Source organism: Odontomachus brunneus, unplaced genomic scaffold (assembly GCF_010583005.1).
Source record: "Odontomachus brunneus isolate Ranch 3 - 2012 unplaced genomic scaffold, Obru_v1 Obru_scaffold_009, whole genome shotgun sequence".
Lineage (NCBI taxonomy): Eukaryota > Metazoa > Arthropoda > Insecta > Hymenoptera > Formicidae > Odontomachus > Odontomachus brunneus.
In genome coordinates, this window is record NW_022639459.1 from 1,066,258 (window position 1) to 1,078,367 (window position 12,110).

At 43.1% G+C, this 12,110-nt stretch overlaps 3 protein-coding genes across 4 annotated transcripts in view; 2 read left to right on the forward strand and 1 right to left on the reverse strand.

Annotated features, from left to right (window-relative positions):
* Positions 1–2,581: 2,581 nt before the first annotated feature.
* Positions 2,582–6,820, forward strand: LOC116854161 (protein Hook homolog 3-like). The gene has a single exon (XM_032835808.1). The coding sequence runs from the start codon at positions 3,195–3,197 to the stop codon at positions 5,334–5,336; it is 2,142 nt and encodes a 713-aa protein (XP_032691699.1). The 5' UTR covers positions 2,582–3,194; the 3' UTR covers positions 5,337–6,820.
* Positions 6,819–10,782, reverse strand: LOC116854162 (dehydrodolichyl diphosphate synthase complex subunit DHDDS). Its single transcript, XM_032835809.1, has 5 exons — positions 8,961–10,782; positions 8,718–8,879; positions 8,454–8,602; positions 8,183–8,367; positions 6,819–8,089 (listed from the first exon to the last, which is right to left on the reverse strand). The coding sequence occupies exons 1-5, from the start codon at positions 9,119–9,121 to the stop codon at positions 7,853–7,855; spliced, it is 894 nt and encodes a 297-aa protein (XP_032691700.1). The 5' UTR covers positions 9,122–10,782; the 3' UTR covers positions 6,819–7,852.
* Positions 10,783–10,990: 208 nt separating this feature from the next.
* The window catches only part of LOC116854160 (PH-interacting protein), a 12,268-nt gene continuing 11,148 nt past the window's right edge, over positions 10,991–12,110 (forward strand). For both annotated transcript variants that reach the window (XM_032835806.1, XM_032835807.1), the window contains exons 1-4: positions 10,991–11,189; positions 11,279–11,337; positions 11,412–11,441; positions 11,743–11,802. In XM_032835806.1, coding sequence (XP_032691697.1) covers positions 11,147–11,189; positions 11,279–11,337; positions 11,412–11,441; positions 11,743–11,802 — 192 coding nt within the window. In that variant the 5' untranslated portion in view covers positions 10,991–11,146. The remainder of the gene's footprint in view (positions 11,190–11,278; positions 11,338–11,411; positions 11,442–11,742; positions 11,803–12,110) is intronic.

A 12,110-nucleotide genomic window follows, 5' to 3' on the forward strand; every position in this document is an offset into this window, starting at 1 on the left:
CTAGAAGGTTATTACGGAATGCAGGATATTAATTGGCTGTCGCGCGAACTTCCGCCGCATGGCAAGCATTACCGCGTCCCGTGTGCAGGAGTCATAACCCTGGAAAACACCTAGAGAGAAGCCTAAAGCTCGTATCACCCTAGCGATTAGCGATAGATGATTGACGATTGAAGATTGGAACTTGACCAATTGGAACAAAACAAGCTAATGCTGATGCTTGTTGATTCGTTAAAATCTAATCTATAATTGTCAATCGTCAATCGCCAATCGCTAGTGTGATTTGGCCTTTAAAGCGATTCGAGATTCTTTCGGGTGACACCACGGAGCTTCATTCGGAATCCTTATAGTGGCTCTCTTATCGCTCTAAGGAAGGTCTCTAGACCCGTTGTAGAAAGTACCGTAGTGTAATTTTTGTTAGCCTCGCGCCACTTATTACGAATAAAAAAGAGAAAGCTCCGGCTGATCTTTCGTGATGAAGGTGTTGGTTAAAGTTACTATGTGTAGCGGCGTGCCTCTTCGGAGGCGAGGAATCGCGTGGAACTCAACAGGGCCTATCGTACGAAGGAACTTCATTTTTTTCTGTCGCACATTGACAAAGAAAACATTGGAACAAGTGCGTTGTACACTTGACCTGAAAAAAAACTCCGGTTGGAAAACTATTCTTTTAAATCGTTTGTATTTTATATGAAGAGTTTTGAAGTGCAAATGAAAAGATTTGTGAGTCATTCTATTATTTGTAATTAATTGTTCTTTTTTGGACCGTGTATTTAGCCGGAAATAATGACCGGAAGTAAATTAAACAAAGGTTTGGTATGGTATCGTTTGTATTTCGTATGAAGAAATGAAGTATCATTAAAAAGGTTTGTGAGTCATCCAGATAATTTTAATTAAATATTAAAAAATCATGTATTTGGCCGAAATATCGATCTCAAGCGCTGCTGTGGAAGATATGTTGAATAATAAAATCGAATTTTACCAAAAAAATGAGTTTTACTATGTTAGCCTACGAACTTTTCAGCTCAACTGTCACATACGTGGACGGTCAACAGAGTGATGACTCCGCTTTTGGGTCACTCTGCTTTTCACCGAGTTTACCCTGGGTCTCCGGAGTCTGGCGAAACGATTGATGAATCTGGCGAGAAATCAGCTCGTTCTCCTGGCTCGGTCTCGGATGTTCCGGCGCTGCGCGGGATGATGCGGCCCGCGATTCCGAATTTCGACTTCGCAACGTTCGAAAAATGAAGTGTAGGCAAAAGTAATTGCTACACAGTCGGATTTTACGACTAATATATTCTAAATAAGTACACGAGAATTACCAGAGACTAATAGCGTGTTCGACTGGCCCTGGGTTAATCGCTCCGAGAGCGATTAATGACGTCATAAGTCTTTACTAGCTAATCATAAAGCTTATAAGTATTTGTTTGACCAATAAACGTAGGCTGAATAACCCAGAGTGGGTTAACCCAGAGCCAGTCAAACATGCTATAATTATGAGAAAATAATCGCTTTCTCAACAAATGCGCGCGTTTTTATATGTCGCTTTGTCGCTGAGAGTCGTTTTCTGGTTAGCTGATGGAGTCATGGAGATGGAAGAAATTCATTCCATCGGTATGATGTCATCGCGTCGATATCGCCGCGTCGGTCCTGAATGGTGTTTGGATTCAGTTTTCATGCTCCTGTTTATGTTAGCGGGACGCCTTATCGCATTGAGCGATTACGGTTTCTTTTGTCTACAGTTGATCCATCGATTTTAAGACTCTCTAACGACACGCAGTATTCAGCGTTATAATTTTAATTATAATATTTAATGTGCGCGAATATATATATGCTCACATACTTACATCTAGTAACATAGGGATAAAATATCTAGTGATGTCTGAAATCAGACAAGTCGGCCTCCGATCTATATTAATATATTATTAATGTTTCAAAATAAGTCCGGACGTTACAACAGCTTGACAGTGGCCATATTCTTTCTATACGATAGAATGAGAAAGCACTAGGGGCAAATCAACTTTCTCACTCTGTTTTAAACTGCCAACCTCCGACTTCACTCGCTGTTACAGCAGAAGTATAGGAATGCTTGGTCTATATATATACGTCATCGACTTGGTACATCGTGCACTTGATACGCGTATTATATAGTAACTTTCTATTAGGTAATCTTAATATTGACAATGCATATCAACGGCGACGTGTTCAATCAATACAATACGTTTGCTTGATGAGTATTATACTAGCTTAATATACCGTTGTTTATATATATTGATATTAAGATTATCTAGTAGAAAGTTACTATTTAGTACGCGTATCAAGTGCACGATGTAAACCAAGCCATTGGTAGCAAGCAATGCAGGCTTAAACCCGTATCAGACTACGGATTAAGATTGAGATTGAATTGCCCAATCAGAGCAAAGTTCACCAAACTTGAGCTTAGTGTATTTTGCTCTGATTGGCTAAATTTCAATTCAATCTCAATTCTAATCTATAGTCTGATATTGGCTTTAGAAACTTTTTTTATTTTCAAGTAGTACGATTTAATAGCGAATGGACATTTTGATTTTTAAGTAGTATGACTCAGCGATAGATTAAACAAATCTTTATCTACTGCAATTAGAACAAAACAGATGTAATTCACGCCTTTGGCGATTCAATAAGGAATAAAAGAAGAAAAAGGCGAGCGTAACATTAATATTTCACGTCGGGTTTTCATCTCCTAAACGTCATACATGTTCGTACAACGCGTATGTGAAGCGAACGCGATGAATTCGATGCGCTTTAGCGCGTAACGTCGGAGCAATGGCCAGCCCGAGCAATATCTTTGTTGATTGATATGTGCTACGGTGTGGATTATCGGGAGTTCGTACGGGAGTTGCTGTCCAAGGCGGTACCTGCAATCTCACGACTTCCGCTTTGATAATATTTTATCGCCACGCGTATCGGGGCGCGATGATAACTGCGTAGGTGAGTCTTTGGTTAGCTCGTGCAGACTGCCGACAGATGGTCTACGAGAATTCTCCTCTTCGTTGAGCTTGCAGTGTCGTGTTTGACTTGGCGAGTGAACTTTTTGAATTATGTATGCGAATACGAGTTGCATTTACAAGAATACCTTTTCTTGTGAGGATTGACAAAGCGAAAAATCGAACGCGTGTCGAACAGCTCTCTCTCTCTTTCTTTCTCTTCGGAGGAGCAACATGGGAGATCAACAGCAACAGCAGCAGCAGCAGCAGCTGAATAATCTAATCAAATGGTTGGACACGTTTGACCTTCAAGCGCCGCACAACTCCGCAGAGGATATAAGCGACGGGGTTGCGTTGGCGGAGGCCTTAGCCCAAATCGCGCCTGAATGGTTCACGGCAGTGTGGAAGGCTAAGATCAAGACCGATGTGGCTGCCAATTGGCGTCTGAGGGTAAGCAACATGAAGAAGATCGTGGAGGCTGTGATGGAGTATTATGTGGAGTGCTTGAATCAGCAGCTGTCTGGTTACATCAAGCCAGACGCAACCAAGATTGGTGAACATTGCGACACTGATGAGCTACGCCGTTTGCTGCAGCTAATTCTAGGCTGCGCTGTGAATTGCGACCAAAAGCAGCAGTATATTACCAGGATAATGGGTATGGAGGAGACTGTGCAGCAGGCAATAATGCAGAGCATTCAGGAGTTGGAGAGCAGTGTCCACGGTCCTAGATTGAGCTTAGGCACTAGTCTGAACTTTGAGACTATGGATGTGGCTGATGGTATCCAGCAGAGACTGTATGCTGAGCTACAGGCAGCGGTGGATATGAAGGATCAGCTGGCGCAGCGGTGCCACGAACTCGATCAGCAGTTGTCGCTGTTGCAGGAGGAGAAAGCTGCGCTGATGGTGGAGAACAAGAAGCTACAAGAACGACTGGACGAATTTGAGAATCCAGAGGAGTCTGGCTCTATCCTCAAGTATTCTGGTCTGCGCAAGCAGGCAGAGGCACTCAAGGACGAGCTATTTAAGGTAGAGACATCCAGGGATGATTACAGATTGAAAGTAGAACTGCTAGAGAAGGAAGTATTGGAACTGCAGTCCAGGCAAGAAGATCTGCAGAAGGCTGCTGATGAAGCCAATCATTTGAAGGATGAGGTGGACGCCTTGAGAGAGACCGTCGACAAAGTGGCCAAGTATGAGCTCACGATAGAGTCGTACAAGAAGAAGATGGAGGACATGGGTGACTTAAAGAGGCAGGTGAAGATATTGGAGGATAAGAACCTTGAGTATCTGCAAGCCAAGTTAGATTACGAGGAGGAGACGAAGCGCACGACGATGCTGCGGAACCACTTCGAAGCCTGCAAGCAGCAGCTCACGGAGACTCAGCACAAGCTGGACGAGATGAGCGGCAAGTATGACCGGCTGGTGTGTGACGACAAAAAGAGGGAGGCGAGGATGAACACTCTACAACGCGAGAGGGACCGATTGGTCATTGAGAGAGACGCGCTGAGGGAGACGAACGAGGAGCTCAAGTGCGCTCAGCTGCAAGCCGCCGAGAACATGGCGAAACCCAGCAACGTCGACAGCAACAGCGTCGCCGGTACGGAGATGATCCCATTAGAAGTGAAGGAGAAGCTGCTGTGCTTGCAGCTGGAGAACAAGATGCTAAAGGCGCGGCAGAAGGGCAACGAGGAGAAGCTGCCGAGCGTGCAGGCGTTGCTCGACGACTCGGAGGAGCGTCTGAACGCGTTGCGAGAACAGAACCGCAAGGCGAATCAGAGGATAATGGAGCTGGAGGGCAAGTTGGAAGAGATCAGCGGCGCGACGCAGTCATCCAACGGCGACAGCAAGAGCGACGCCACGGGTCTCGGGCAAAAGCTCGCGCAGCTGAAGGACGAGCTGCGAAAGGCGCAAGCGGAGAGGGAGCGGTTGACACTACAGCTCGAGGAGCGTGAGGCCGCTCTGCAGGTGCAGAGGCAGAAGGCAATGGCCCTTCAGGAAAAGCTGACCCGCAAGGAGTACGAGGACGCAGCGCGCGAGGAGAACTACAAGAAGAACGTCGAGAAGGCCAAGAGCGTCATCAAGAGCTTAGAGTCTTCCAAGCACAGCCATTCCCCGAACGAGGCTGTGCTGCGCAGCCAGTTGCTAGAGCAACGCAAGATGATGGAGGAAATGGAGCGCACCGTGAAGGAAACCAAGTTGCTGCGGGAGTTGGAGGAGAAGATGATGGTATCTGCCTTCTACAAGCTGGCCCTGTCCGTTCACAGAGACGTAGTGGATCAGCGGCTCGCGGCGCTCAGTTCCGGACAGGGTCATTCTTTCTTAGCCAGGCAGAGGCAGCCCTCGGCGAGGCGTCATTCGCCTTACAATTCGAAATAAGAGGACTCGCAAGCCGATTTCTCGCTTTTAGTATTACATGACGTATTACATGACGAGACGCTAAATGAGATGCTTTACAAACGAAATTGTTCGTAATGTGATGGTGGATCAATTGCGAATACATTGCGTTAACGGGCTGTTCGTTTAACATTCATCTCAAAGCGCTAATTAACGACGCTTGTTCAGGTATTCAGGTATCACAATATCGTACGTTATTCTCTGATTACAATTACTCCCTTTACAAATTCAATCTACTTTGATATAAACATAATTGAACGGCACGAAGCAAAAATTATGTATCTTTGTCTTTTGGGATTGTAATTTTCCGTAAAGACTGCGGACAATGTCACGTGCGAATCATGGACGTAAGTTATTAAGGATGCATTATCTGTATAGTCACTGAAGATTAGAAATACGTCAATATTTCGCGTATAAAATGGTGGATATATATATATGTGGTACAGAGAGTTGAATAACGTGTTTTGACTTTAACATTACATTTTTTACAATTTATTTCTTTTATTTATTATTCCTGATTTTATGCTTGAAAGTGACATGATTTTTCATCCAGACTCTAAGTCAATGTAACGGTTTTTCATCCAGACTCTAAATCATAAAAACGGTGGATATATATGTGGTACAGTTGAATAACATATTTTTACTTTAACATTTTTTATAATTTATTTATCTTATCATTCCTGACTTTACTTTTGAAAGTGAAATAATTTTTTTTAAACTCCAGACTCTAAATGTCAAATTGTTGTTGATCACTTTTACACACAATACAGATTAATCTTTAATTTTTTCATCTTTTTTTAGTTTTTAAAGTTTTGGCAATTTATCCTTAATTTTTGCATACTGTTTTTAAATATTAATTCCGTTATTTGTCTTCCTATGTAATCTATGTGCCTAGCTTTTACTCTGGATCCTCTGCCACAATTTTCTAATTTATTAGATACTTGTCAACGTATGTTCCTTTGTTGTACCTTTAATATGTATTTAAAAGAAAGTAAATATGAACATTTCTTTAATAGTTAGAAAATCTTAGCATATTTCAAAATTATATTTAAATCGCAAATATACCATATTTATTTAATTTTCGTTTTGGGCTAAAAAACAAAGGATGTATATTAAGCACAAATTGTAAATATAGAAATATAATTAAAATGGGAATATTGCGTGGAGCGTTGCGAATATCTTATAATGTCTATGAACAAATCCGATTCCATCCATGATTATTTTAATTGTGTCGACGATGAACTACCATCGGTTCTATTGTATACAATGTTGATACTTAATTTGACAGTGACCAACGTTATATATACATATGTCCATAAACATTGTTGTCTGCCTCGTGCAATAATATCTAAGGAAACAATCTATTGTAAATAATGTACATGTTGCTATACACATATTTTGGACCTTACAGAGAAAGAGAGATATACATATTATATATAAATATAATATAATGAACTCAAATCGTATATACATATATATTTATTTATATTTGTCTTTATAGCCCCACACTTTAATGTTACATACATTATTTATTTGATACATCATCATGTTCTCCTTATCATATCTTACAATTTAATCAATTTTCTATAATGTGTGCAGAAAAAATTCTTCAAGTAAAGAATAATTGGAAAATTGGTATATGGAATGTACATACACAGCAATGAATAAATTTATAAATGCACGGTAAAATACATAATTACAGCACATTATGGAAGCAAATCTCACGTATATCTACAATTGTGCTCGAGATATTTCAAAAAACAAATATCCCGTTGTAACAATGTCGATATTTTTTCGTTAATACCATATAACCTTTACAATATACAAGTAATTTTCTTATCGGTAATTATCATTCAACGATCGCTTAATATTTACGTATATTATCTCTTTCAATTATCTAAATTACTCATAAGAACATATCTATTTTACATGTCATGCTCATACTTGTGTCATGTTAGCAAAAATATGAAAGAGAAATGTTCAAATTAAAAATGTTCGCAATTGTTGCGTTGCTCGAACATCCTTCGAAACGTCGGATTTATAATGTCTTTATGTTTCATTACTTTTACACTCTTAAATATTACATACTTGTTTTTCCTAGATCTCGCACATAGACGGAAGATTATTTATAATTATTTCCCTGAGCTCGTAATTCTATAAACATGTCAGAATAGAAAATACTTTTATAAATGTTAAACATTAATCTTTTCACAATTGACTTTACCTAATTGTTCGACTAGTTTTTATATAACTATACACTTTTGAATTGTATAAATATATATACATCATTGATCGATTTCCGCTATGTGCATAATAATATATCCATAAATTATATATCCAGGAATTTTATACATTGATAATAACAATAAATTATGTTATCCTGACAAGTTGACTTGAAGTAAAATATATATGTATATAACATTTGCTCGGTATATGTTTGATTGATACTTGTACTTACAGGAATATATAACATTCTATCTCAAGTGTCTATTTCTTTCTTATGATTGAACTGCTGGTAGGCACATATTTTCAAGCATAACTTCACGTTCGTGATGCAACTTGTCAACATATGTAGATACTCTATTGTTGTGCCCGACCGGGCCCGAGTTCTGCATTTCAGCGAATCTTTGTAAGTCGGGATAACATCTCTGGTAATAGAAAATGGCGCTGAGGAAATGCCACACACTGAATTCTGGCCACAATACATTGCTAAAGTAGACACAAGTGTCAGAGATCTGAAATCATTCAGGTCAAATTATTTTAAGTGTGCAGTCTGCTTCTGTGATCTGCAGGAAGAAAACACAATGGTGGAATATGTATTTTCTCACCTGCCACATGAGGAAGTCACTGACTCTGGTCTCTCCTGAGGTACGAATCAATAAATCCGGATTTGGAGAATTATAGGTGTACATACATTCAGAGATCAGATCTTCGCTAATATCTTCTGACAAAATCTCATTATGCTTCACACCTTTCACAACATCCTTAATTGCATAGGTAATTTCATCTCTTGCTATGAAAATATTAGAATATATTTTTTCAATTTGTTATACAAAAAGATTTTTATGACAAGTGCAAATAATAGAATTATTCACTTACACTTATAAGCAAAAGCAATATTCAGAAATACTTTATTGTTGTCCTTAGTCATGACCATAACTTGGGCAATTGCTCTACGCAAGTCTTCTGCAAGCAGTGACAAATTGCCGATCACACGGACACATATTCCATACTCCATAAACTTATCCCTGAAAAGATCATACTTGAAGATATATATATATATATATATATATATATATATATATATATATATATATATATATATGCATATTGTAATATAGTTTATGAAACATTTGAACATACTTGTCCTCTAAGAGAGCCTCAAACTTTTGCTTAGCAAGTTGCATAAGTCCATCAACTTCTTCCTTGCTACGTTTAAAGTTTTCTATGCTGAAAGCATACATCGTCACTTCGTTAACACCAAGATCCATGCACCAGTTCAACGTCTCTGTCAATTTTCTAAACCTGTTGTGAGTGAAATAAAAATTAAATACAAAGTATATGAGAGATTAAACTCATTTGAGAACCTCAGTCAAAAGTACACACCCGTGCTTATGTCCCTCCACTTTGGCTACATTTTTCTTGGTTGCATAACGTCTATTACCATCCATTATGAACGCCACATGTCTCGGCACATAACCAGTCCTTATAATCTTCAAGCAGAAGAATTGAAACCAGTGCAAGGTGCGCTCCTTGATCCACGACATTGTACCCTCGGGACATTCACAAGAACGTACGAAGATATGATCTACTACTGATCTACCGCCAACCGTCGTACTTGCCGCGAAGCATTCGACAATCACTGTTTACCGGCAAGCTGTCGAATATTTATAGGCATTTTGGAAAGTACACGGCAGCATGACGAATGATATCGCGGAAAACAATTAGTCATTGTCTAACTTTCATGGCCAAGTTAAAACGTTGCTATCGCGATATGTTGTCGTCGCGTGCATCTTAATTGTCTATCTTATCTATGCACGTTGCATACGTTGCATTGCACACGGCGATACATCATAAGAAGTTATCGCGTTGAGTGTCGAAACGTCGAAACGTCGTTCTTCACACCGGCCCTACTGCGATCAGAATTCCTCAACGAAACGCGAGATTCATCTCCGACACTTGTGCGCGAAGAAGTTCTCTCTCTCTCTCTCTCTCTGTCTCTCTCTCTTTCTTTCTCCTATCGTGTTATCGCACGTGTACTTCGCTCATGCCGCAACTTTGTACAGTCATTTTACTTGTTCTGCTCGGGGTCGTCGGTAAACGCTGACGTTCCCCAACGGCGATTTTCGCGCGGTCGGCGTCGTGATCGACGTGACGATGTCTGCATAGGGACGTCACGCGTTTTTCGCGCGACGGTCGCACGCAATCGCATCGAACACGCACGACGCTGAGGCGGGCGTGGCCGCCATGTTGGCGTGTCACTTGGCACGCGAGGGACGCGAATTTGTCGCGTCGCGTCGTGTCGTGTTATCAGGATAGAAATAGCAATGGAAGTAGAAGCGCAGAAAAGTAGGATGGCATTGCGCGAATGGCGATTATTTATAATGCAACTTTGCGAAATGACGCAAGGAACGTGATGCGTGCGCAGCGACATGTACACGAGACAGGCCCCGCGTTTTCCCCAACTGCGCCCGCAGGCGTCATGCATGTTTTCCGCCTCTCATCCGTTTTTCTGTTTTTCTCTCGTCTCTTTGCACGTTCACGTTAGCGATCGCGACCAGAGAGCAAACTGTCTCTAACAACAAGCGCGCTCCCATTTTAGTATTCTGCGAGATTCCCGCGAATGTCCAGGAAACGAGAATTGATGTCAGTTTTCAACAAACGGGAGAAAGCGTCGTTGCAGTACGTTGCTCGGAGTACGGTCTTTTTCGGTCTCACGCGGTCTTACATGAATTTCGACTTGCATTGCGATCATTAGCCGGTCGCGTCGCGATAATTGCAGATATTAGAAGTGCGCAACGGCATGTACTATATTAGTGACAAGAAATTTCCGCCGAGTGTAACTTTAATACATAACTTCCACAATTACTTACACAATTTAACGCAGCTTGGTTAACAAGTGTTTTCGAATATTTTTCGCCAATAACTTCGATCTCTCAACACGACAAGCTCGTTGTTGACTTGTCGAGGTGTCATCGACAAGTCACGTAAACTTCGCCCACCCATCTGTGCACGTTATATTTGGATAGCTGATGGTTTATCAAATAAAGTAGGACAACATGATTCTACCTCGATCGAGTTCGCAAATTGAATTGCTGTCACGAGAGGCTTTCAAGCATGCCGCGTGCAATGGCGGATTCACCGTTTCACCAATGCGTGGTGACTTAGCCAATTGGCGAACTGGCCAATCGCCATGTTTTTCCGTGACTGCGCGTGCAGACGCGAGATCTCTTTAGTAAATTCAGCGGCATCTGAAGTCACGGTGACGGACGGTCTCGTGTCGCCGAGGGATTGCCGAATTTTCCGCGGGAAAGCGTGAAATCCCGAGACGACACGAGCGACAACGGCGGGCGCCGCGCAGCACTACCTACGCACCTGGCCTAGGGGGGGCTGCGCTACGCGGCCATTGAGGGACTACTTTGTGTCGAGAAGCGTGTGCGTGCGTATTGCGGCTTGGAGTCAGCTCGGTTTGGCTCGTGAGAGAAAACCAAGTCCGTGGTGATTAACGCGGCGCTATGAGCTGCGGGGCCGATGTTCGCCGTTGCTTGTGAGTGAACGTACAATCGATCAGGATGGAGGCGAGCGTGTCGAGGAACGAGTCCGGGATCGTGCCAGGTAACGTAACGCGCCCGCGCGCGACTTACGCCGTGCGAGCGTGTGCCGCGGTGCCATGCCATGCTTCTATAAAGCGTTCTCCGTTGCAGAGCTGTACTTCCTGATCGCTAAGTTCCTGGCGGCGGGCCCGTGTCTGGAGGCGGCGACGGTAAGTGTGGCACTCGTCGCGAGCACAATCCGCACTCGCCGCACACGAGATCTCACGCGCGCTTTGTCTTTCAGGTGCTGAAGCGGGAATTGGAGCGTGCCGAGGTAAGCCGCGATCGGCGGCCGTAGTGGCTCCGTCGAACGTTACTAGCGGGCCCGACACCGCGTACTGAGCGGCGGGCCACATGGCTAGCACGTGGTTTCTGCTTGTCAAAACATTAGAATCTCAAGGTCGCTGACCTTGGTGGCCGGGAGAGAGACGTATCGGTCACTCTCGCGTGCATTGGCGATCGGCCGATCGCGCTCACCCCCTCTGCCCTCCCCCACGGCGATCGATCGGATCTAACCCTCTATAGTCGCGCGATCGATCCGTATAGATTTTAGATCGCGCTTTCTATGTTCGCAGGTTCTACCGTCTCGACTCGACTGGAAAGGCAATGTGCACACTCAGAACTTCGAGGAGCTGGTGAGTCGTGCATGCCCACGCCGACATGGCGCGATCGGCACGCCTGGCGACGATCGGTTCGGCTCGACCCCAGCCTCTGCGCTGTGGGCTTCGGTCGCACCGCGCCGCGTCGCAAGGTGGTTCGATGAAATAATACCGGGGCGCGCATCGAGTACCCCCTTTGATCCGCGTAGGGTGCTCTTTACCCCCTTTTCGGCCCACCGTTCGCCCTCCTCCGCCTCGTCATTCTTCCCGTCGCTTTCTCCCTCTCCCGCTTCTTCTCTTTTTCTCTCACGCAGAGCACCGTTCGTTGCTTACCCCCCCCCCCA